This window comes from Leptonotus elevatus, chromosome 7 (genome assembly GCF_054856555.1).
Source record: "Leptonotus elevatus isolate MCC_2025b chromosome 7, RoL_Lele_1.0, whole genome shotgun sequence".
In the NCBI taxonomy this organism is placed as follows: domain Eukaryota; kingdom Metazoa; phylum Chordata; class Actinopteri; order Syngnathiformes; family Syngnathidae; genus Leptonotus; species Leptonotus elevatus.
The window spans coordinates 24,348,803-24,375,394 of NC_141245.1; the positions used below are offsets into that span (position 1 = coordinate 24,348,803).

The window sequence follows — 26,592 nt, forward strand, 5'->3', positions numbered from 1 at the left end:
CGTCGATTTATGTCAGATTTCGCTATGAAAATACAAGCGGAGAAATGAAAGAAAATGACGGCCATGTTAAAACGATTAGATGGTTGGGGGGGAGAGAAATGCCTCAGCTGTCAGGCAGTAATATTTTATTAGGTTGAACGGCTGTCTCCTTTTGTTTTTGCCACCTGGTCCAAATGAAATGGCTGCATTGTATTCCGCGCAAATGAAAAGCCTTATGAAACACAGAGTGCAGAAAAGACCTCTTGCGCTGGGTGGGTCGGCCTCTCCCAGGGGGGGGGCCATTAATCTGACCTGTTGGGACTCTTCCTCCGAGGTCATTCTATACATAGAATATTTTCACCCGGGGGTTTTATTTCTACACCAGTAATACGCTCGTGAGTGTCGGGTGATTTATCCGACATGGCGGTATAACATAACAAGAGCGCTTTTTTTTTTTGATTCTTGGACAGGGAGGACTGAGCACACACGCTCATGTGAGGGTGGATCTGGCGGACGTGAATGATAACAGCCCCGCCTTTTACCCGGTGAGCTACGCCGTCAGTCTCAGCTGGCAGAGCGCCCCCGGGACCTCGGTGGTCCGAGTCGTCGCCTACGACCCGGACTCAGGGGAGCACGGCCGGATTACGTACAAAACGGTTTCCGGGGGGTCGTCCCCGTACTTCACCCTTAACAAAGACACAGGTTGGCGCATTGAAATGTGTATTTTCCTCATTTTTAACTATTGAAGCCACGCAAGGGTTCCGTTCAAAAAGGGGAAAATCCTCTTTGTGCAGGCGTCATCTCTCTTTCTCGATCCGTCCACGGCAAGGCCAACTCGGTCATACCGATGGTGATCTCGGCCCAGGACGGCGGAGGTTTGGCCGCCCTGGTGAACGCCAAGGTCAACATCAGCGTGGTGGCGGGTGCAGTGGCGCCCCCTGTGTTTGAACAGGCACGGTATTACTTCGCCGTTTCCGAGGATGTCTTGCAAGGGACTGTTGTGGGTAGCGTCCACGCCAAGAGTAAGACAGGTATGGTCCATTTTCACGTCACGCACATAATACATCTCATCTTGCTCCCAAAAACGTATAAAAACGTTCTATTAACTTAAAGCTCTTTTCCCCTGTGTTTTAAACAGATTTGTGAATAATGATGAAACTATTCAATTGCTAATTGCTGCAAAACGGAAATAGATAGAAATATATTTATTTCCTAATGAAAGAAGAGACTCTATTCTTTCTTTGGTAGTTTCCATGTTTTTATAGCAATAGAACAGAAATATTCTGTGGGCCTTGCAAAATCCGTCAAAATCCAGTAAAACAGCCCGGGAGCGAAGGAGGTTGCTTCCGTGAAAATGGCTGGGAGTGAATGAGTTAAGAAGTGCCAACTATACACATTTAGTCCAGAATTTACATCATTCAGAAATTCCGTTTCACAAATGTGTTTATACATTCAGATTCCCAGGCTTTTATGTCCACGCTGGAAATGACAAATGGCATCTTTGGAGTGTTCTTAAATGCTTTCACTGCAGTCTCTCTCTTGGGTGATGATAACTTCTGGTTTGTGTCTCGTTGTCCCCTCCTGCCAGGCGTCCCCGGAGATATGGCCTACACCATCAGCTCCGGCGACCCCACGGGGTACTTCACAGTGGATGCAGACACCGGAGCCTTGCGAACCAGCCTTTCGCTGGATCACGAAGCCCAGCCCACGCTTGACTTGGAATTGCAGGTGCGCGCCGGGAACCCCCCGGCCTTCGGTCAGACCCGCGTCCACATCACCATCGAGGACGTCAATGACAACCCGCCCGTGTTTCTTCCCTCGTCCTCCGAGTCCCTGCTGCTGCCAGAGCAAACCGAAATGGGGACTGTGGTGTATCGCGTGCAAGCTGAGGACAGGGACTCCGGAGCAAATGGCCAGCTGACCTTTGACCTGTCATCTCCGAGCGGCATTCAGAGAGCTTTCAGCATAGAGCGCAGCAGCGGGGAGATACGACTCGTAGGGGTCCTCGACTATGAGAGCGTCCCCCGCTATGATCTCCAAGTGATCGCCAAAGATGGCGGCGTGCCTCAGCTTCGCGCTACTTTTATGCTCGTTGTCCATGTCCAAGCAGAAAATGACCAGGGGCCCATGTTTGATACTCTCAGCTACAGAGTAGAGCTCAAAGAAGGCACTCCGATTAATACGCGCTTCCTGCGGGTCCGAGCCCTTAACAGAGAAACGTTGGGCTCCGGTTACTTCAGCCCTCTTTCGTATCACCTGCGACCGGATGGCGACGCCGCCGGCTTTGGCATCGCTTCGGACAGCGGCTGGCTCTTTGTGAAGAGCGCCCTGGACCGAGAAGTCAAGGACATGTATCTTCTGACCGTGCTGGCCAGCGCAGGTCACGGTCAGCTGAAAAAGACCGGCAGCGCCACCGTCAGGATCTCCGTGACGGACGAGAATGACAACCCACCTCGACTCACGCAGCCCAGAGTCTTCATGACTGTGAGGGAAAACCTGCCGGCGGGGACAGGCTTTGGTCATGTGTTGGCCACCGATCGGGACAGCGGCTCCAACGGACGCCTCAGCTATCGTCTGCTGCACCCTGACCGCAACTTCCAGATCAACTCGCACACAGGTCAGTTGCAAATAGGGATGCACTGATTGGGGGGGCACTGCTGCGCACCAAATTGCCCTCAGATGACAATAAAGATCTACCTACCCACCTCAAACCAGCTAGCATGCTAACTAGCATCTATCCATCCAAACCAGCTAGCATGCTAACTAGCACCCATCCATCCAAGCCAGCTAGCATGCTAACTAGCATCCACCCATCCATTCATCCAAACTAGCTAGCATGCTAACTAGCATCCGTCCATCCAAACCAGCTAGCATGCTAACTAGCACCCATCCATCCAAGCCAGCTAGCATGCTAACTAGCATCCATCCATCCAAACCAGCTAGCATGCTAACTAGCATCCATCCATCCAAACCAGCTAGCATGCTAACTAGCATCCATCCATCCAAGCCAGCTAGCATGCTAACTAGCATCCACCCATCCATTCATCCAAACTAGCTAGCATGCTAACTAGCATCCGTCCATCCAAACCAGCTAGCATGCTAACTAGCACCCATCCATCCAAGCCAGCTAGCATGCTAACTAGCATCCATCCATCCAAACCAGCTAGCATGCTAACTAGCATCCATCCATCCAAGCCAGCTAGCATGCTAACTAGCATCCACCCATCCATTCATCCAAACTAGCTAGCATGCTAACTAGCATCCGTCCATCTATCCAAGCCAGCTAGCATGCTACCTAGCATCCAGCCATCCATCCAAACCAGCTAGCATGCTACCGAGCATCCAGCCATCCATCAAAACCAGCTAGCTTGCTAACTAGCATTCATCCATACATCCAAACCAGCAAGCTTGCTAACTAGCATCCATCCAACCATCATTTAACAGTGCACATATAGGCAAACAAACATTTAGACCTTTGGACATTCATCAATGAACCTAAAATCGCCACTCAATTACAATCACAAATAGACAGTCCATCTATGTTCTGTCCCACTTGTCCTGGGTTGGTGCTGAAATGGAGCCTAACCCAGCTAACTTTTGGCGAGAGACGGTGAACTCCCTGGACTTCAATTGAAGGCAACAAATAAGACAACTCGCATCAAATTTAGAGCCTTCAATTGCCCTGAGATGCATGTTTTTGAAATGGGAGGAATGTTGCAATAGAAACAATAGAGTTTCGAACCCAAAACTCCTGACTGCGGCAGGTGCACTAACCACTGTGCTGTACATCACAGTGATGCCCTCAGATGCTTATATTTCCATCATATCATTAATTCATACCATCAGGTCACAACTGGGCCAATTGCTTCGGTTCTGGGCGGAAGGCTGCAAATCAAAGAATGCAAATGTTTTAGTATGTTTTAGTATGACACATTTATGACACATTTCCCCCCTCGCAGAACATTTCAATTATTCAGAAATAAAATCAATTAAAGCTCGAATCTTCCCTGGCTGCAGTGAATAATTCAGACAGTGGCGACAGCGCCGCGTTGCGCTCTAATTGGCCCGCTGACTCTGTTAGTCCGTGGGAGGAGACGCGGACTCTTGATTTGTGATCGCTCTCTGGCAAGTGTGGAGCCGAGTCTCAACGGCTTCTGCCAAGCTCGCAATGTGGATCTGCCTCCACGCAGATGTTCTACATCGTAGTACTCACGTGTCCGTCGGATCAACGTCTGCTGGCCGCCCTCCACTCGCTTGTAACAGTACACGAGCCCCCTCGATGAAGCCTCGCATCTGCTTCCAGGTGAAATGAGCACCCGGGCCACTCTGGACAGGGAGCAGCAGTCCAGCTACCAGCAGGCGGTGGTCGTGCAGGACGGCGGCTCGCCTTCACGCAGCGCCACTGGTACCGTCTTCATAAGTGTGCTGGATGACAACGACAACGCCCCGACATTTGTCCACAGCCCGCCTGGGAAAAAACTCATCTTACAGGTGACGCCACAAGACTGTCGAGAAAAAAAAGGAACAAAAAAGAAATGGCCTTACAGCTTTGGTGATATAATAATAATTTGCCTGGTTAACAGGTGTCAGAGGGTCAGTCTTCTGGGGTTCTGCTGGGCACAATACAAGCCAAAGACCCAGACGAAGGAGAGAACGGCACCGTACTCTACTCTTTGTCAGGTACGGCAACAGAATGCAGTGGCGACTTTTCAATGTTGAAACTCTTGAATCTTGAATATGCAGTGACACATTGTAGCTAAAAATACAAACCCATTAGAACTTGCTGATTTAGCGTAACTGACCAACGAGCAGCTGCTGAGCTCATGTAGCCAAAAACGTGATTTTCCCGTTTGCTAGCCCAATATCTCTTGCTAGCTACCAGATGGCAATTTACTGTAGCTAAACACAACATTACCTGTTACGTGGCCGAATCAAATGCTAAACAAAAATGTTGAAACTACACTCGTCCTGGTTTCATTCTGGCTAGCTAGCTGGCTAGCTAGCTACCGGACTTGACGTTCCAAACTTTCCTTATTCCTAGCCAAGTTTAAAGAAAGAAAAAAAAAGTGTTCAAACTAGACTAGTTGTCCTTTCCTTCGGTTTCTTTTTATAACTTAAGAATGGTGACTTAAAATTTAAATAATTTAAAAAAACCGTCCCTGTTTTCTCACTCGATCAGATGCAGATTTCTGTTGCGGTATGTTTCAAGCTACTGTATTTTTCTTGCTAGCTTTAACTAGCAACCAGCTGGTGATTTATTTCATTTTTTGGTACAGTTAAAAGCAGAATGTTCAAATTTAAATAGTTCTGATTTCCATCTGGTAAAGTTTATAGCTAGCTACCTCGCTAACTAGGAATTAGATCATCCGTTCAGTTAAAGCCAACAACATCTCCTGCCTCGTCGAGGTTCATCTTTCTGTGGAAATGTCACCTCAGCTATTCGGCAAAAAAAAGAGAGAGAAAAAAATGAAAAATTCACTTATTAGTTTCTGTATTAATTTTATAGCTCTGGCTCGGAAGATGAGGCATTTTAATTGGTGTCTAGGAAGTAAGATAAAGTGATACATCGTAACTGACAGACTGTTTGTATGTCGGAGGCGGAGCTAAGTTTAGCCTGGGTTGTTACGAAGAGTCTGAGGTAATGAGTTTCATGAAGTGTTTTTGGATCGTAGTTTGCGGCAATGTTTTGATTGTGGCAGTGATTTGCATTTTTTATCTTCACTATTCACAGCCGAACTCAGGCCTGGTATTTGCTGCAGTTTACTGTAATACACAATGTTGTCTTGGGTGTTAGAGTGGTTTGCAACTCGGGGTGTTTCGGTATTTCGGATGAAAATTTCATTTTATGCAAATTCCGTTTGTTTTTGGAGAATTTGGGAGTTATGTAACTACTGTATAAAAATTTTTTTTTTTACTTAAACATATACTGTACCTTTAAAAAGATCACCTCCAGAAATTGATCATTGTCTCCGGAACTGTACAAGCAACTTTTTGGGCTTGATGTCTTCCAGGTCCGAGGGTCGAGCGCTTCTTCCTGAACCCCAACACGGGCGAGCTGCACTCGTCGTCGCCCTTCAGCCACTCGGAGCGCCCCGAGTACACGTTGACGGTGACGGCAAGCGACCGAGGACTGCCGCCTCGCAGCTCCTCCTGCTCCATCGCCATCCAGGTCAGAACCGAGCTGGAGGCCGGCCAGCCCAAACAGCGTGTGTTTAGACGTGCGTGCGTGTGTGTGTGTGTGTGTGTGTGGTGGGGGGCCGCCAGGGTCCACGTCTGCGGGGGCCCCCACGGACCTATCAGACAAGGCTCATTCCCCTTTTCTCCCCAAGACATTTCAAAAGGGATTTTTCTTTTTAAATGGAAAAGTGGGTGTGAATCAAACACCGGCAGCTGGCTCGTGTGATGAGCGCCAGCTGTGACGGAGCTTTTCTCGTGGCGACTTCAACACTTTCAATACAGTAGCCCCCTTTTTCACATTGAGTGGCAGTGCAAAATACCCCATTTTCAGCGTCGTCCTTTTAATTTGTAACCCAGAGCAGAAAGCTGACAACTGAGGAAGGAACATATCGGTTCCAGGAAAATGGAGTTGCCAGATAAACAAATTTATAGCAAACTTTTTTCCAAAGATTTAAAGACATAATTATTTAATAATCGGATTAAACAGGACCATGTTGTTTTTGCCTGCCGATGCGTTTATTTTACGTCCTTTAATCATCTTTTGCCGATTATTTTCTAAGTCGGTCAACATTCAGAGCTGGAGCGGCTCACTTTTTCCATCTAATGTGGAAGCAATTTATAGCTTGTCATGTCACATATCGTCAAGGTTTACTTACTACGCTGCGCTTGCTCTATGATGCAATGATGTGTGTGTCCAAATGTAGGAAAAATGGAATGACATTTTATTTTCATTTTTCCCTCCTTTTTGGAATTGCTGTTTGTTATTATTCCAACAAATCAACATCTATTCTGATAACTCACCATGTTTGCGTGTATGCTGTTGAAAATGTATTTATTTTATTTTTATTTTTTTATTTTTTATTTTAGGACACCCAGAAATGTTGATTCTTATATTATTATTATTATTATATTTTTATTTATTTTCTTCAGGATGCCCAGAAATGTTGATTATTATTATTATTATTATTATAAATTAATTAATTAAGTAATTTTATTTTAGGACACCCAGAAATGTTGATTCTTTTTTTTTTTTTTTTTTTTTTTAGGACACCCAGAAATGTTGATTCTTTTATTATTATTATTATTATTTTATTTAAAAAAACTTTTTTTAGGACACCCAGAAATGCTGATTCTTTTATTTTTATTTTTTCGTTTTTCCATCTCCGACACCATGTTCATCAACTTTTGATGGAGATGTCTATCAAAATAGGATGCACAAAAAAAGTGTCCGGCAAATGAACGTGTGAAGTCATCCATTTTGGATTGAAGCAGCCATTTTGACTGACTTCCATTGTTTGTACTCTGACAAACTCTCGCTAGGGAATTTACCCAAATGAGTGTTTATCAGAAGCAGAAAGAAGCTTTTTTTTTTAATATATATCCAATATGAGTGGAGCATGGTGTCAAAATCATCATTTTGAGGCATCGCCATGAAAGCGAGAGATTAATAATACAACTGACGACAGGGAGTTTCGCCGCGTAATGCTGAAGTTGCTAGTGAAACTTTTACTGCCTTTTTTTCCTGGGCCTGACACGGGTATCAGATTATGGGTTTAATGTGAGTGGCCTGTGACTCGAGTCTAAAAAAATAAAAAATGCTTGTAACTGCTTTAATTTCCCCCATGAGAACACATGCACGCATGCCAGCAAGTGCATCAGATCTGTTTCTGATTGGCCCAAAAATCCATAACATATTTTGGGTTTTGTACTTCATGTAATTATAATTTGCCACCAGGTTTTTGTCAGAGGAACATTCGAGTCATGCGCTCGGCTCCTCATAGAAACCTCATGTTTTTTTTTATTGCAGGTTCTCAGCATGACCGGACCCTCTTCAAAGACCAACTCGCATTCTATAGCTTTCAACTCTGTGGAAGAAGCCGAGCCGGGTTCGGTCGTGGGTTCCGTCCGCCTTCACGATGGAGAAAGCCCGGCAGCGGGCGAGGTTACCTACATGGTGGTGGGGGGTACGGACAGGGACGGGACTTTTGTGGTGGACCGCTTGACCGGAGACGTCTACCTGGCTCGGCCTCTCGACTATGAGCAGGATGCGCACTACGCGTTGAAGATCGAGGTGGACGACTTCTCTCGGGCTCCGCCCGTCAGCACCCTGGTCCACCTGGACATTAACGTAAAGGACAGCAATGACCACGCCCCTCAGTTCCCCGAGGACCCGGTCACGGTCGTCATTTCGGAGAGCATCCAGCCGGGTACTTCTGTCTTCACGTTCCAAGCCACGGACAAGGATGGCAGTGGGCCCAATAGTGACCTGAGGTACTCCATCGTCCAACAGTTTCCGGACGTACCCGGTCTGCTCACCCTGGACCCCGCCACCGGGGTTCTTACCTTAAACCAAGAGCTGGACCATGAGGTCAACCCCAGCCTGATCTTGGTGGTAAAGGCAACGGACTCCGCACTGGACGCGGGTCAGAGGATGTGGAGCTCGGTCACGGCGAGGATTTACGTCACCGACGAAAACGACAACCCGCCCGTGTTCAGCTCGCCGACGGCGGTGAGCGTGATGGAGGACCAGCCCGTCGGCTTCGTGGCGCTCTACGTCATGGCCAGGGACGCGGACCGAGGGGAGAACGGCAGGGTGACCTACAAAGTCCAGTCGGGCAACGCAGGCGGAACCTTCAACCTCAACCCAAACACCGGTAAGTCCTGCGAGAGGGAGGGGCGAGACGGTGCATCAATTTTCCGGCAGTCGAGATGAAGGCTACTCGGTGTTGCCCCAAAAAATTCCGACCCCTGTAGTAGTGATAGACCGATATTGGGCATTTTGACAAATTTCAGTATCGGCCAGAGGTGGCAAATCCAGGTCTTAAAAAGTCAAAACCCTTTTCTGCCACAGTTTGACTTCAGCTCCAGCTGCTAGCTCGGTAGCTCCCTAGCAGGTAAGCTAGCCTGCTAGGGGGCTACCTAGCAGGAAGCTAGCCTGCTAGGGGGCTACCTAGCAGGAAGCTAGCCTGCTAGGGAGCTACCTAGCTAGCACCTGGGGCTGAAGTCAAACTGGCAGAAAATTTTTGACTTTCTGGATCTGGTTTAACTTTCTGGATCTGGATTTGCCACCTCTGGTATCGGCCTTTTTAAAAAATCTGACAGCCGATAGAAGGTCAATCTAAAACCATTTTAATCTCAGGGTACTATCTATTTACATTTTTAGTTAACTTTATAAGAGACGCTGCTGACCCTGGGAACCCTCCGAACCTTTTGTTTTTGTTCGACATTAAAACAAAGTAATGTGACAGTTTAAAATGTCAGGTATTTTAAAATTTTGGGAACAAATATTTACTGTATTAAACTATAGAGAGCGATGGATTTACTTGTTTAATTTTCCAAGACGTACTGATTACCTACCGGATTATTTGGTTAGAAATTTAAAAGGATTGTCTGTTTTCTAAGTAAAAATAAAATAAAATTGAAAAGTCTGAACAATTGTTCGATACCCTAAACATGCTTTTAAGACATTGCAAAGTCTAGAAATGGCATTTGTAAAAATGTTGACGCCAATTTTTGTTTTTCGTTCTTTTTACAGAAAATGAATATCGGTTATCGGCCTTCTTGACTACTAATAATCGGTATCGATATCGGCCCTGAAAAAAACATATCGGTCTGTCTCTACCTTGTAGCATCTATTTTTCTAAATCTTGTGACTCTTTGTGGTGTATTGAAGATTTGGGGGGGTTCCAAATTTCATGGAACAAGTATTACAATTTGGGTTGCAAAACATGATTCATAACTGAGAGGATTATACAAACTGCCTGCGCTCATTTTTTTCCCCCAATGAAGTCTTATCGAGCAGATGACGGTAGAAATGATTGACAGGCGGCAACTACTGTCGTCCAAGTTGGACTGCGGGATTCATTTCAAAGTCGAACTCAAGCTTCTTTTTTTGCAGCGGTCTCTGCATGTTAAAATGCGCACGGGAACATCCCTCCCTTTGCTCACTTTTGATATTTCCACCACCTGCTGCGAATTCCATTCCGCCAGCGCCGCAGACGGCCCACACGTGTTCACCTGTTCATTTCATTTCACGGCAGCCCTTTTGAAGAATTTGCAGCACCTGTAAATTTCTCCGGGCACTGAATGTCTCTTCACCTTTGAACAGCGAAAAGACCCCGAAGCTCCCCCCGCCCCCCCCCCCCCCTCGAACCTTGATCAGCCGCCGTAAACACGCAAACTCTTGCCGTTCTCGGCAAAACTTCTGAAATGATGGCAGCTCTTGTTTTACCCATTATGACTTATTGCTCTCAGTTGGAGGTCGGACAGATATTAAACACGCGCGCGCGCGCGCACACACACAAGCGAGGGCGCACATACACACGCCATCATCCGTGAAAGAGCAAAGAACCTCCTGCACAGGCTTCTGGGAACCATTAGAGGGGGATCGGTTACGCGTGTTTATGCGTGCGCATGTGTTTGTGTGCGACTGTGCGCTCGCGTGAGACTGCGCCGCTTAGTCAAAACGCTGACCTGGGCCTGTTTGGTCCTGTGGGCTTTGTTGTGGCGTCGGAGACACGTGTCTGGCTCCGCCCACCTCCTCGTCCTCAAGTTCTCGAAACGTTTGGGGGCCTGTCAGGCCCGTCACAAAAGTTTTTATGCACACTGGTTTGCTCCTGTTTGGGGGTCAAAGATGGTGGAAGGTGGTAGTATAGTTTTGGATTTTTCATTTTTAAAATTGAGTTAAAATTAAAAAGATGGCCTGTACTGTAAAAAAAAAACGAGTGTGATATTGAGTTGTGTTGAGGTCATTTTTCTGCCACTAGATGGCACAATTGCATTTGTATGACGGTGACAGCTAAGTTAATTTTTCTTTTCATATTTCTAATCTGGAACATGAAGTAATTTCTGCGCATTTTTAAAATTGCAAAATACAACTTGTCCCCAGTCTCCACAAATGTAAGCATTATTACAATGTGTTTGGTTATTATAGTTTGGGAAATTTCATTATAGTTAATTTTTATTTTTTTAATTTAGTTAGTTTTAATTTGCTTTCAAGACGATTCTGTTAGTTTTGATTAGTTTTAGTTATTTTTAAAATGCTTAATTTTACTTTAGTTTTAGTTTCAGTATTAGTTTTTGTTTAAAAAAAATATGTATTACTTGTGCGCAATATTTAATAAACACCACTAAAATGAAAAAAATCATGCATTTCTTACCTAGCATTTCTAAATGACGCCACTTCTGTGTGACACACTTTCAAATGTCCTTATTCCGGTTAATATCAGAACAAATCTACTTAAAATCACATTTGAAATCATCCCCAAAGGCTCATGCGTTAAATTAATTACCAAAGTCGACAACGAAGGACATTTTCATTTTCACAGACAGTTTGATTTAGTTTGTTTTGTAAACATAAAATGGAGTTAAAATTTGAAAAAAAAAAAAATTATATGGTTGCTGGATTTTTGTCAAGAGTTTTTGTAGCATATGTTGCTATCGCTATCCCACTTACACGCCCCGCGACAGAAACAAAAGGCAGCTTATAAACATGAATTGACTTGACATCCAATAGTAATGAATTTTTTTTGTGTTGTGGCGCCACAAAGCATCCATGTCAGCTTAAGATGTTAGAAACGCCCCAAATGAAATTTCCCCTTTCCCACATCTTTTTTGTTTTTGTTTTTACCTTTCACATGTGCTATGAGTGATCGGGGATAGAGCTGGATCACGGAGTGAGTCGGGAAAAGAGAAAAAAAAATTCAAAGCGGTAACTCGGACCAGATTCAAAGCTGAAGGGCAAAACTATCTGAGAGCGCATCCAAAACAAACCGGCGTCGGCGTTTCTCTTTCTTTCACGTTGCAATTGAAGGCATGAAATTGAAAAAGGAATCAATGCAAGTTGATGATCTAAAAGGATGAAAAATTAAGCGCCCCCTCGTTTCCACGGAGCACGGCAGGCCTTGATGTTGCGTGTCTTGAGCGGCGTGTGTTTACGCTTTTCTTCCCTCATGGCCGCCGTGCTGTGGAAAATCTTGTAAATTGCGGCCAGACCCCTTACGAGCTGTGAGTGTCGTGTCGGTAGAAGTAGCGAGCGTTCAGGTAGGCAAAACTCTGTGTGTGGGGGGGGTGTGCGTGTGGGTGTGTGTGGGGGGGGGGGGGGCTGTGTGTGTGTGTGTGGCTGTGTGTGTGGGGGGGGTGGGGCTGTGTGTGTGGGGGGGGTGTGTGTGTGTGTGTGCGTGTGTGTGTGCGTGTGGGGGGGGGGGCTGTGTGTGTGTGTGTGGCTGTGTGTGGGGGGGGGTGGGGCTGTGTGTGTGTGTGTGGGGGGTGTGTGTGTGTGTGTGTGTGTGTGTGTGCGTGTGTGTGTGCGTGTGGGGGTGTGTGTGTGTGTGTGGGGGGGGTGTGTGTGTGTGTGTGTGAGTGTGTGTGTGTGTGTGGGGGGGGGGGTGTGGGGCTGTGTGTGTGTGTGTGTGTGAGTGGGGGGGTGTGGGTGTGTGTGGGGGGGGTGTGGGGCTGTGGGTGTGGGTGTGTGTGTGGGGGGGGGCTGTGTGTGTGTGTGGGGGGGGGGGGTGGGGGGGGTGTGGGGCTGTGTGTGTGTGTGTGTGTGTGTGTGGGGGGGGGGTGTGTGGGGGGGTGGGTGCTGTTATTCGGCCCTCACACGATTACTTTTCACACTTTTTTTTGGGGGGGGGGGGGCTTGCATGTTTTATTGCCTCTGATGATTTCAGCATGTTTTCATGGTTGTCCTGTGCAAAGATTCACTACTCACAAAAAGTTCAGGATGAAAATTTCAGAATTGACCTCAAAAGTTAAAAACTCTGCAGGTGAACTTAACTTGACCTTCTTTTTACACTTTTCAAGGCCCGTGTTCAGAACTGTTTAGCGTTTCAGATGCTTTCAAGTCCAATCGATCGCCCCCCACAACTGGTCTCTCTCCCCACAGGCTCTTTGTCTATCTTGAAACCTCTGGACCGCGAGGAGCAGGAAGTCTTCAACCTGACCATCGTGGCGGAGGACCACGGCATCCCCCGCCGCTCGTCCGGCCAGCTGCTGCGCGTCTACGTGGTGGACGTCAACGACCAAGCGCCCCAGTTTGAGGAGAGCCACTATGAGGCGCGCGTCTCTGAGAATCGAGCGCGAGGGACCGCCGTGGTGACGGTGTCGGCCTTCGACCTGGACCAAGGTGATAAAGCGTAGTGTTGACAAACACCCCCCAGTGAGGGAAGTCGCTATTGGCTGTCCTAAAAGCGGCTCGAAGTCGCTACGTGACGTCATTGGCTAATTTGCATAATTGCCGATTTGCATGTCATTGTAATGGACGCTGTAGGAGAGAGGAATAACGTAGTGGGAGAGCTCAAAAGTGAGGGGGGGGGGGGGGAAACAGCCTTAAAGAACAGCAAAAAAAAAAAGTCGCTAGATTTGTCGCTAGTTAATTTTGACCACCTGGGGCTGAAGTCAAACTGGCAGAAAAGTTTTTACTTTCTGGATCTGGATTTGCCACCTCTGGTATCGGCCTTTTTAAAAAATCTGACAGCTGATAAAAGGTCAATCTAAAACCATTTTAATCTCAGGGTACTATCTATTTACATTTTTAGTTAACTTTATAAGAGCCGCTGCTGACCCTGGGAACCCTCTGAACCTTCTGTTTTTGTTCGACATTAAAACAAAGTAATGTGAAAGTTTAAAATGTCAGGTATTTTAAAATTTTGGGAACAAATATTTACTGTATTAAACTATAGAGAGCGATGGATTTACTTGTTTAATTTTCCAAGACGTACTGATTACCTACCGGATTATTTGGTTAGAAATTTAAAAGGATTGTCTGTTTTCTAAGTAAAAATAAAATAAAATTGAAAAGTCTGAACAATTGTTCGATACCCTAAACATGCTTTTAAGACATTGTAACGTCTAGAAATGGCATTTGCAAAAATGTTGACGCCAATTTTTGTTTTTCGTTTTTTCACAGAAAATGAGAATCGGTTATCGGCCTTCTTGACTACTAATAATCGGTATCGATATCGGCTAGTTAATTTTGACCAAAAAAAGTTGCCAGATTTAGCGAGAAAGTCGCTCAAATTGCAGCACTGGATAATAGAAAATACAGTTTCCAGTGTCACGCAATGAACTGAGCAGCGTGAGGATAAGTGGTCACATGGGTTACTTATGTGCAAGCAAGGTAAGGCAGCTTTATTTAAATATTTAAAATAATAATTTCATACTAGGGCTGGGCGATATGGCCCAAAAATTGAAATCTCGATGTTTTCAGTCATTCGGGACGATTGCGATTTTAATCTAATAATTCCAATAAACGTTTATTCAAAGGTTTCATTTATTCAAAAATGTTAACATAAACTTAACATTCATACTAGTTGGCAAAATTACAACTCACAATAACATGTAACAGATGTAACAACAGCTTTTAATCATCCAGAAGACAAAATTCGATTTCACGACTTAATCAATTTTCAACTATTCGATTTTCAAAATGACGATTAATCGAATGAATTCAATTTATTGCCCAGCCCTATTTCATACGCAAGGCTACAAAAAATAGTTACAAAACATTTAACATTTTTATAAAAAAAGAAAAAAATTGAATACTTTTAACTCATTTGCTCCCAAAAACGTTCGATCGACATGCTTTTGACGGTACGTCCAACTTGCTAACTCATTTGTAAATGCGAATTAGGAGTGCAGAATAGACAGCGACAACAAAAACTTGAGTATAGCGCTAACGTAATGGAGCTAAATGTAGCATCATCGTTCAAGTCATTTAAACTGTTACAGTTGACTTATTTTCTAAAAAGAATACAATTTATTATGTTGCACTATCCTAAAAATAAAATGCCCAGTTTCCCAAAATATATTGTACAACAACCAACAGTAGGGAAAGATCCATTTGTCAGCCGCATTTCTCAAAGCATGGAAAGATATGAATTATAATTATAATGACAAGTAAGTTAGATGTTCAAAAAAAACCATGTCGCTCTCACAATTGCATAGTCAAAGTCCAACAAACATTCTCCTCTTGTGCCGTTATGTTTTTCTAAATGGAGGCGGGTTTTTTTTTTTTTTTTTTTTTTTTCGTGTGGCGTGACTCAGAAGCAAATAAAAGCAAAGCTATTGTAAACGTTCTATCCAAAAGTAATTAGCGAAGTACACAAGGCCAGTTTTTTTCCACCAGAGCTCATTGCGCTGTAGCACGCAACGAGGCATGCGGACACCTGGAGAAGCTTCGTTGCGAAGTTGCTTAGACGGCGAATAACAAACAAATAAAAAAGGCGGGGGGGGAGGGAAATAAGAGAATGAGTGATTGCACGTGTGTTTTTTTAATCCAAGTCAATTTGTGTGCTTCTCCGTCAGGATCCAACGGGAAGGTGACATATGGTGGCGTCTCGGTGGAAGGTTTTACGATCAACCCGCTGACCGGCGTCATCGCCACCACTCAGCCGCTCGACAGGGAGCAGCGGGAGAACTACACCGTCACAGGTACGTACGCGCTTGCTCAATGGCATCATGGGCCAAAACAAAATGTTGGGGTGCGCGAGTGGTTAGCACGTTGGCCTCGCAGAGGATTTGAATGTCACCTGCGGCCAATGACGCATTTTAGCTTCATCCGCGTCTTGAAATTGTCCATAAATATGAATTTTGCTGTAAATTCTGTTGTGAAAATGGATGGTTGGAAAACCATGATGTAATGTTTGGATTTTATATTCATTTTCAAGACTACTTTTTTTTTCTCCCCCAGACCGATACCGGTACGAGTATTCACTTTTTAAGTACTCATGATACTTCTCTACTTTTGATATATTCAATTTCATTTTACACAATGACAAAAAAAAACTTTATTTCTGACACAAATGATGATGTGAAAAACTGCCACAGTATAGCGCCAACTACTGTCAAGGAGGACTTGATTTAATTAATTAGTTTTTTTTTTTGCCTTAGGTACAAGGTTATTTTAATTCACGAAAACTAACGAAAAAACAAAAATTCAAAAAAGAATTTCGTTAATGAAATAAAATAAAAACGAACAATATATTTTATTTTTACAAAACTAACTACAATTATAGCAAAAATGTCCTTCGTTTTAGTTTTTGGTAATTAATTTAATACACGAGCCTTTGGGGATGATTTTAAATGTGATTTTAAGTATTTTTATTTTGATATTATCCGGAATAAGGTCGGTTGGAGGTGAGTCACTCAGAAGTGACGTCATCTAGCAGCAGCCAATAAACTAAACTAAAATTCAAATTCAAATTCAAATAACCCCAAAAAAATTTGGGGAAAACTAATTAAAACTGAATTTAAAAAACAAAGCTCAAAACGAAATAAAAAATTAACTAAAATGTAAATTTCAAAACTATAATAACCCTGCTTAGGTATCATGGCTAGTATCGGTAGCATAAAATAAAAAAAATCACAAAATCAAAAATTCTTAACTAAACACACCTTAAACCATTTCCAGAACATTTTGAGAAATTTGCTGCAATAAATTTGACGATGCCTGCCCACTAATTGGCAAGTGCAATTCAGATGCTTGAAGATGAAGTACTGCCTTTTTTCTTCAACTTCTGTGCCAGTAATGGCCGCTCGCCTCTTCGCAACCCCCTACTTCCTCGTTGTCATGGCAACAATATCCGGACTGAGCGTTGATCCCACCGAGTGGGCCGATTTCAGTGAGGCTAAACAAAAAGTGTTTGAAAAGTGTGTACTGTAATTCACGATACTTGCTGTATGTCCCCGACATGGTATTAAGACACCTGGAAACGGTTTTCAATCGTGGTCGGAAAAAGCGCAATACGTCTCCTTTAAGGTGGTGATCAAAGAGGCAGCGCAATCGCACTGCAGGAGACGTAGCAAAAACACTTTGGGGCCATTCGATGCTGGTGGGCTCATTTCTCTTCCAAATCGCTGAGACTCGTCGACCTTCTCTCTGTCAATCAATTCACTTTATTCTTGCTTTTGCCTCAGTTTATGCAAAAGACGGAGGGCTTCCCCCAAACTATGCCAAAGCCACCGTGAGGGTCCGAGTGCTGGACGAGAACGACAACGCACCCGTCTTTGGACGGCAGTACTACAGCATCGAGGTGCCGGAGAACTTGGAGTCTCGGCTCCTTTTCACACTGCGAGCCACCGACCAGGATGAGGGAGATGGCGGGAAGATAAACTACAGAATTACAGGTGCGCCTTTACAACGTTCTCCTGCGAGATCGTGAGTCACATAATGTCGCCCCGCAAGGTTGTGGAGGATTTTCTGGGACGTATCTGCTTGTCCATCTTTTAGCAGAAATCCCAAATTGATTGCAAAAATCTGCGGATTTTTCAAAATGGGCTTTTACAGTATATACCTGCTTACTTTAATGCCCTCACATGTGGGAAAGGGGAGCCACAGTCGCGAAAATCACTTTTCAAGATAAATGTTATGGAGGACCAAACCTGCCAAAATTAAAAATAAATGAAATTAAAAATAAATGAAATTAAAAATAAATGAAATTAAAAATAAATGAAATTAAAAAATAAATCAAATTAAAAATAAATCAATAAAAGTGAAAATATAAACGTATATAAAAATATAATTAAAAAATTAAATACCCAAAAATACATACAAATGGAAATAAAAACTATATATATATATATACACACAGTATATATGTATACATTATATATGTATAAATAAAAATAAGTACAAAAATAAATATATAAATAGAATTAAATATCAATCAATAAAAAAAACCGTTCTGCTCTCACATTTATTTATTTCATGCGGTCCTAAGCGTGTCTAGGGTTCAACTCCGTCCTTGCCTTTCAACGGTCAAGTGAGCGGGATCGGCGAACTGGTCCACTGTCACCTCGAATTGTTGTCGAGCAACTGAAGTCACCAGTTTTTGTATTTATTTATATATTTTAATCTTGGCAGTTTTGGTACTCCCAAAAATTTGAAATTTTGGAATAATATCATTTGGCATAAAACCTGTTAGTGGCTGTGACAGCCAGAATTGACACACAGTTGCAATTCCTTACTTTGCCGTCTTTGCAGCTGGAGACACTGCAGGAGATTTCCACATGGACAGACAGTCCGGTGCACTGTCCACCTCCGGTCCCCTGGATCGGGAAAAGAGAGCCAGATACACCCTGACGGTGGCCGCCCAGGATCGGGGCCACCCGTCCCGCAGCAGCACCGCCGCCGTGGATGTGACCGTCATGGACATGAACGATCACAGCCCCCGGTTTACCAGCAACAGCTACACGGCGGACGTGTCCGAAGATGTGCCCATCGGCGCTTTGGTTCTGCATGTGAAAGCCACCGACCTGGATGAGGGTCCCAACAGCCAGGTCGTGTACTTCCTGAGCCAGGGCTCCGAGAGCATGTTCATCATAGATCAGAACACGGGCCGCATCATCACAGCAGCGCTTCTCGATCGAGAGCGGACCTCCTCTTACACCTTCGAGGTGTGCGCCGCTGACTCGTCGCCCTCCGACCCTCGCAACGCCACCGCCCGCGTCACCGTCCACATTCAGGACGTCAACGACAACGCCCCCTTCTTCATTCAGGACCCTCTTATTTTGAACATTTCTGCCAGCGGTGTGTCGAGCCAAAGAGTTCTGGCCACCATGAGAGCCGAGGACAAGGACTTTGGGGCCAACGGGTCCGTCTTTTATCGCTTCGCCAACTCCGTCAGGGGCTTCGCCATCAACTCGCTGACGGGAGCCATCCAAGCCACTGAGAAGCTGCAGGCTCTGACCCAAAGCCAGAGGACGTTGATAGTGCAGGCCATGGACCAGGGCAATCCGGCTCAGTCCTCCTTGGGAGTGGTCATTGTTTATATCAAGGAGCAGGCATACAGGGGGATTCGCTTCTCTCGTGCGGCGCGAGACGTCAGTCTGCAGGAGAATGCTGCGAAAGGTAGGCGAGATGATAGACTATGAATCAAATACTTTTCTTCCATCACTTTTGGTTTTATTGGATTGGTAAAAGTTCCCATTTTTTTTGTGTCACCCTGTATATAAAGATTCAAGGACATTAACTCATTTGCTCCCAAAAACGCATAAAAACGTTCTATTTTTAAATATTGTCATGGTCCCAAAAACGTGTTTATACGTTTTTTACGTTTTTTTATGCTAGAGCATACAGAAGGCTTTGATGCAGCCTCTGACCTGAAAAGGTCGCTTAAAGCAATGGTAGTTATTACAAAAAACGGCCAGTGGGTGGCTGCAGAGTATAAGAGATCAACCAGGGCCATGTTGCAACAAGCTCTTTTCCCCAGTGTTTTCAACAGGTTTGTGAATAATAATGAAACTGAGCCATATTCTAAGGCTAATTGCTTCAAAACTGAAAAATATACAAATATTTTTTTTCCTTAATGAAAGAAGAGACTCTAATCTTTCTTTTGGTAGGTTCCATGTCTTTATAGCATTAGAACACAATATTCTGTGGGCCTTGCAAAATCAGTCAAAATCCAGTAAAACAGCCAGGAGCAAAGGGGGCTACTTCAGTGAAAATGGCTGGGAGTGAATGAGTTAATAAGCAAAGGAGAGAAATCAACTAACAGACCATATAGTGAAACTGATATTACTACCTTATATTAAAAGCATTTATACTTAGGGCTGGCATCACTTCCGTTGGCCGGTTCACCGTGTTTGCTTTGAAACCTGGGATCCAGTAATTGACCCAAGTCTGCAGGCCCCAGAGCCCTTACTGGGTTTATATTCAATTAGCATTTTCTGAATGTATTCAAGACCCAAACCATTAAGTAAACATTGGACGCATTTTCTGTTGTAGGCACAGTGGTAACCCAAACCCAAGCCCAGTACCCAGATGGCTCTCAAAATGGGGTCAGCTACAGTCTGTTCAGTGGAAACCGCTTGCAATCTTTCGGAATCAACACCATTACCGGTAAGTGGACAAAATGGTGGCATACGCTAAAAAAGAATTTGCCAAAAAAGTACCCTTATATTGTTCTTTTTCTCTCCCTTGAATCAGGTGAAATTTGGGTCCAAAAATCCGAAGGGCTCGACTACGAGGAGACGCCCAAACTCCGTCTCGTGGTGAAAGCCGAGACGGCGTCCTCCAGCTCCTACATGGCGGTTAACTTAATCCTGCAAGACGTCAATGACAATTTGCCTCGCTTCCAGCTCCAGAACTACGTCGCCTATATCCGAGAGGCGCAGGGTCACGATTTTCCCATTATCCAGGTGCGGTACAACGTACCCCCATTCAACCCCCCCCCCCCCCCCCAACCTTGCCTGAGTTTATTGTGGTTGGCCGTTGTTTAAGTGTGAAGTTATGGAGCACAATAGAAACACTCTTCACTCCTTAGCGGCCTGGATAGTTTCAGTCAGGCGCAGTAATGAATGGCAGTATTCTCAGAACTCCCGCTGAATGTATTCAATCAGTTGTGCCTTGGAAGCGGGTCCATGGAGCCCATTTTGTTCCATTTGGACTCCATTGGCAATATTGCTCACCGGGTCGAGTTACGCTGAGGTGGCTTTTTTTTTGCGCATATTTCTATAGTTCCATTCAATCTTGCAGGTTGCAGCAAACGACCTGGACCAGGGTCAAAACGGCCAGGTGACATACTCCATCAGGTCGTCATCCATGAGCGGCCTGTTTAAGATCGACCCGCTGACTGGCAGCATCAGCACCGCAGCCATCATGGACAGAGAGATCTGGACGCAAACAAAGTCGGTCTTTGTTTTATTTTCATTTTTCTCTTTTTTTGCTTTAAGAAATAAATGATCTGCCAAGATGGTGAAAGTACAGCTTGGAAGAAAGTGTCTTGTTTCCGATTTTTGTGGATCTAGGCTTGTCGTCACGGCAACGGACCGAGGCAGCCCGCGACTGGCAGGCTCTGCCACTCTCACCGTGATCATCATCGATCTCAATGACAACAGTCCCATGATCCCGCTGCCCCGAGAGATCCGAGTGCCCGAGGGTAAGCAAGCCAACTTGGCAGCTCGGTAGTTTCAGAGCGCCAACGAGTTAGTGTTTAAGATTCGCCAAAGAATTTCATTTCTTATTTATTTAGCAAAGCAAGAATATTTTTGTACGTAGCGGCTATAATTACAGGAACTGTAATCCATTCTCTGAAGACTGTTCTTAAGGAAGCGCTGGCTTCGCATGCATGTCAAGCTCAATAAAGAGTGTGTTGAGTGCAGAGACCAGAATCGGTTTAGAGCACATCGGAGCAGAGATCCCCGAAATGCAGCCAGGTCCCGTGTTTTACTTGCTTTCTTCACGTCTAATTGGGCAATATCTATGTTGAGGAGCAGGTCCATTGGTAGTGTAGTGGTTCACACAGCTGCCGTGGGTTAGATTCTTGGTCGGTGCCCTATTCACAATCTCCCTGCATTTGACTGCCAACAAGTCCAGGGCGTGGTCCCCCCCCCCCCCCCCCCCCCCAAAGCCAGCTGGGATAGGCTTCACCTCCCCCCTCTCAATCTTGACCAGGAGAAGTGGAATTGAAAATGAATGGATGGAACTGTTGCCTTGGAACAGAAAACGCTCCTCCCTGACTGTGGTCCAGAGGCTAATAAGCAAGAATGACTAGCGCTAGCAACATGCTGCAACTGCTTTAAAGGCTTACTCAGATGTAATTATGAGCCTGGCAGAGAGTGCGGGGACGAGGATAACAAAAAATAAGCCCAAACTGTTTTAAAACCTGCCCCGCCCCGCATGAAATATCCTCAACCTTCTTTTCTTGTCTCATTTCCAGATACCTTGATAGGCACGGTTATCAGTCAAGTGACAGGAAATGACGTGGATTCCGGACCGGCCCTTTCCTACACGCTCCACCTGGTCGGTGACAGCAAAGGCATGTTTGGAATCCACTGCTATGGCGGCGGTGTGTCTCTCACGAAAGCACTGGACTATGAGGAGAGGACATGGTACACGCTGACCGTTCGATCGTCGGACTCTGAGCATCAAAGCGAAGCCAATCTGACCGTGCTGGTGGAGGACGTCAACGACAACGCGCCGGCCTTCACCCAGGATTTATATCAGGCATGGCTCCAACTGCACGGTTTTCAAAATGGCAACATGACTGCTTGGTGTTAATAAATGTATTGCTTTGCATCCGGCAGGTGACGGTATCAGAACACCTCCCAGAGGGCAGTGCTCTCATCACCGTAACAGCCACCGACTCGGACTCTGGGGTCAACGGAAAGGTTACCTACCGAGTCATGTCATCCACCAGGGGTGTCTTTTCCATTGACCCAAGCAATGGTAGTTTTCTTTTGCACAATTAAAGCTCAGTATTGAGGAAACTCTTATGAAAGTAAATAAATGTAATTATTTTCCTTTCCATGCAGGCACCCTGTTTGTCAACCAAAAAACAGAGTTTGATTTTGAAAATCCTTCCATCCTTGTGGTTGTGGAGGCTCGAGACCAGGGCACTCCATCCCTCTCTTCCGTCGCCACCGTCCAAGTCCAAGTGTCCGATATAAACGACAACGCCCCTGTCTTCCATCAGTCTGAGTACAGAGCATCCGTGTCCGAGGACGAGCTTCCCGGCTCCACGGTTCTGACCTTAGAGGCGGCGGACGGAGACCTCTCGCGTGACAACTGCGGTTTCGATTTTGCCATCGCCAGCGGCAACACCGGTAATGCCTTCCAGATTGAGAGCAGCGTGCGCTTCTTGGAAGGCAGAGGCTTCCAGACGGTGGGAAGCCTGATCCTGGTGGAAGAGCTGGATTTTGAAGCCGCGCCGAGTTATAACCTGACTGTGGTGGTATCAGATCGCGGGATCCCCCAGCGCAGCTCCTGCGTGCCGATCTTAATCAGCGTTACGGACGTTAACGACAACCCTCCGGCCTTCAGCCGAGGAGAGTACAGCGTTGTGCTGAGCGAGAGCGCCGCTGCCGGAACCGAAGTGCTGCATCTGTCCGCCACTGATCCGGACTCTGCTCCCAACGGGGAGGTGCGGTACTCCATAAGCTCAGGGGACAAGACGGGCCTTTTCCAGGTGGACCAGTGGACCGGGGCCTTGAAGCTGCAGCGACCTCTGGCCAGTGAGAGCCAGTCGTCCCACATGATTGTTGTCCAAGCTTCGGATGGTTTGGGACATTATGCCTTTGCCCCAGTCAGCATTGATGTGAAGGACATCAACGACCATTGGCCCTTCTTTCCGCTCGGTCGAGTAACCGCCAGCATCAGGGAGAATCAGCCCAGAAACGCATTCGTGACCACGCTGCATGCCATCGACCATGACAGAGGAATCTTTGGAAAATTGCGATACTACATGCTGGAGGACTCTCACGACGGAAGGGAAGCCTTCTTCATCAATCAAACTTCAGGAGAAGTGCGAACCCGCTCAACGTTTGACTTTGAGAAAGTGAACGCCTTCAATTTCGTGGTTGCAGCCATGGATGCTGGCAACTATTCTGCTACCGTCACAGTGCAGATTTATGTCTCTGGGGAGGATGAGTACGATCCGGTTTTCACCTCCTCGGAGTACTCGTTTAAAGTGCCGGAGGATGCGAAGAAAGGTCAGATCATCGGCAGAGTGCAAGCCAGAGATGAAGATGGGGGCCTGGACGGTATTGTCCTCTACTCGCTGTCGGGCACGTCGCCTTATTTCAAAGTCAACAAATCAACCGGCGCCATCTCCCTAACGATGGACAGCCATGGCAACCACGTGAGCCGCTCCAAAAGAGAAGTGCGCCTCATGACGCTCGGCCTGACCGCCCACAGCCCCCTGGAGATGTCGCGCACGGCGGAGGTCAAAGTGACCGTCGACGTGAGCCACACCTCCTTCGGCCTCGCCACAGACATGAACTTGCTGCTCATCAGTGTCATCGCCGTTTCTCTCGGAACAATAGTCATACTGTGCGTAATCGCCGTGGCGCTCTTCTTTGTCAAACTGAGGCGCCAAAGGAAAGAACAAAAAAGACACAGGCGAACCAAGGCGTCGGCCACCATGCTGCACAAGTTTGAGGAGACAAAACTAGCCGCAAATGAGATTATATACCACCAGGCCCTTCCCGGGTACGCTGCCGACCAGAGCAGCGGCAGCAGCAGCGGGGGGCCGTACACTCGCGGGGGATCCCTGGACCCCTCCCACTCCAGCGGCCGCGGCTCGGCGGAGGCGGAGGCGGCGGAGGACGACGAGATCAGGATGATAAACGAATACCCTCGTGTGTCCAGCATTTCCTCCTCCATGCAGGAGCGCATGTCCGCCCGGGGTCCCGACTCCGGGATCCAGCAGGACGCAGACCAGTTGTCAGATGTGTCTTGTGAGCCCTCCATCGATTGGTTCAAAGGGAAGAAAATGGGCAGCCTAAATGGTACCCTGCTCGCTGGGCAGGTGCCAATCTACAGAGACGAGGGGGGCGGCGGGTATGTGGGCGTGGGTCGGGGTCTCAGCGTCTCCCACCATAAGGACTACACGTTCCCCGAGGACGGGAAGCCGACCGTGGACGGCTCCTTGACTGCCATCGTAGCCAGCGACGAGGAACTGAGGGGCAGCTACAACTGGGACTATCTGCTCAACTGGTGCCCCCAGTTCCAACCTTTAGCCAGCGTTTTCACCGAGATCGCGCGTTTAAAAGATGAAACGGCCCCCCCTCACCCCCGCCGCTCCTTCCACCGCAAAAGCAAAGCGGAGTCTCGAATCGACCCGCCTCCGCTGATCACCTCAGTGGCGCATCCTAGCGCAAAAACTGTACCACCAAAGCCCGCTGTGGGGAGGACGTTCCCCCACCTGTCCACTTTCCGGAGGTCCCCCCTTAGCAGCGAGGGATCCATCTGCTCGGTGGCCATGTCCCCGAGCTTCTCGCCGTCCCTGTCGCCGCTGGCGGCGCGCTCTCCGGCCGTAACGCCCTTTAGTGTCTCGCAGGGCCCATCGGCGTCCGTCATCAGCGCGACGGAACACAATCTAGAGCACATTGACGAGGCTGAACTGAGGATTTGAACTTGACAGACCATCTAAAACCGCGGGCCTCCACTTTATGACCGACCACGTTGGGTCGGTTACGTTCTTTTGCTACATTCCGGCACATTTGGTAGTACTGGTTGAAAACATACCGAAAGGGCCAAAATGGAGTTGGGGCCGCAGTGGACTGTTTCTTATCCCGAACTTTATTCTCCTCTCGGTCCGTGTTGATTTGTACATTGAAACAAGGGGGGGGCGGGGTTCAAATACGATGTCAATATTTTGTAGAAAAAGCATTGTTTATATTTTTATACTTACATATGGTTTTCTCACAAGAACATGGCATTCAAGTCTCAGAGGGTTATTGAAGAAAAAAAAACATGGTTCTATATTTGTATATTTGTAACTTGTACTGTATCCTTGTTTGTACTGTAACTCTCAAAGATGTTTTTTTTTTTTTTTAAAGTTCTTCTGGATGTTGTTGCAAATTTTTGTAAATATAATTAGTCCATGACGTCTCTGCTTGTATAAAGACTGCAGTTCCGCCACAAAGGAAGTTAATCGTGAATGTGAAGCGCTTGCAGAATTTGTCTTTCAGGCGCTTTAATTTATCGTAGTTTGCCTTACTGCTTCCTGTTGTGCACCATTACAAGGTGATTTCATGAAAGGGAGTTCAAACGAAAAACACATCTATTTCGACGTAACCCAATGTAAGCTTCCAAGGTGTTGCTAAGCTAAAAAAAAATATTGAAAATAAATCTGTATCTTTTATCCCCATATTTATTTAGATTTTCGAAGGACGGCAAATGACATCACTGAATGTTCCAACAACAACGGAGAATGTTTTACCCTTAGCCATAATTCACCAGACAAATGCCTGTTAGCCATCGAAATAATACAATGTCAGCCTTGCCGAGGTCCAAACTAAATCAATTCCTCTATCCCTGAAATTATTTTACTTACATCCCCATTTCCCTGATTCTTAAAAACTTCAAATAGCACGCATGGTATTCGGTGGTATTTTATTATTTATTGTGTTGGCAGACCTCAGCTGCAGAGGCTTTGTGTAAATTATTATGGAGAATAGTGGCAAGTGAACATAGCCAGATATATCGGCTAATCGACTAAAGGTACCTTATGGCTTTTTTTGTATGGACCTGCGTCACTTCTGGAAAAATGTTTTGAGCTCAAGTGCCTGATTAAAGAACTTTGATCGAAACGTGTGCGAATCTTGTGCTTTCAGTTTGATATTGAAATAAAATGCCACATTTTGGATTAGGGGATGCAACGTTATCCAAATATCACGATATTATCATGACGTGATGGTCACAATACGATAACTATCACAATATTGTGGGGAGGTTGGTGATACAAAAAAAGGTTTATTAAAAAAAAAAAAGCTCATAAAAAAAACACACACACAATATGGTGCATTCGTACATAACAGCAATGCCTATAAACAACCTACAATCTCTAATAACATTTAATATTGAGACGCTTACTTGCATTGAGTTCCTCCACATATTGACTCTCTCCACAAGCATATTACATTCCCCTTCATCTGACCATTAGCGTGGATTTTAAACATTGAAGGGCCAAAACATGCCTTGTGAAAATTAAAAAA

General features: G+C 45.8%; 1 protein-coding gene across 3 annotated transcripts in view; it reads left to right on the forward strand.

Annotated features, from left to right (window-relative positions):
* LOC147171656 (protocadherin-16-like) overlaps window positions 1-26,187 on the forward strand; it is a 123,094-nt gene extending 96,907 nt beyond the window's left edge. For all 3 annotated transcript variants that reach the window (XM_086081269.1, XM_086081268.1, XM_086081270.1), the window contains 18 exons: window positions 450-681; window positions 774-1,010; window positions 1,568-2,596; window positions 4,283-4,470; window positions 4,563-4,659; window positions 5,991-6,148; window positions 7,964-8,810; window positions 13,040-13,279; window positions 15,460-15,585; window positions 17,071-17,280; window positions 18,137-19,003; window positions 19,880-19,993; window positions 20,081-20,292; window positions 20,630-20,781; window positions 20,902-21,032; window positions 21,813-22,099; window positions 22,180-22,321; window positions 22,408-26,187. In XM_086081269.1, the coding sequence (XP_085937395.1) occupies window positions 450-681; window positions 774-1,010; window positions 1,568-2,596; window positions 4,283-4,470; window positions 4,563-4,659; window positions 5,991-6,148; window positions 7,964-8,810; window positions 13,040-13,279; window positions 15,460-15,585; window positions 17,071-17,280; window positions 18,137-19,003; window positions 19,880-19,993; window positions 20,081-20,292; window positions 20,630-20,781; window positions 20,902-21,032; window positions 21,813-22,099; window positions 22,180-22,321; window positions 22,408-25,007 (7,869 nt within the window). In that variant the 3' untranslated portion in view covers window positions 25,008-26,187. The remainder of the gene's footprint in view (window positions 1-449; window positions 682-773; window positions 1,011-1,567; window positions 2,597-4,282; window positions 4,471-4,562; window positions 4,660-5,990; window positions 6,149-7,963; window positions 8,811-13,039; window positions 13,280-15,459; window positions 15,586-17,070; window positions 17,281-18,136; window positions 19,004-19,879; window positions 19,994-20,080; window positions 20,293-20,629; window positions 20,782-20,901; window positions 21,033-21,812; window positions 22,100-22,179; window positions 22,322-22,407) is intronic.
* Window positions 26,188-26,592: the final 405 nt, after the last annotated feature.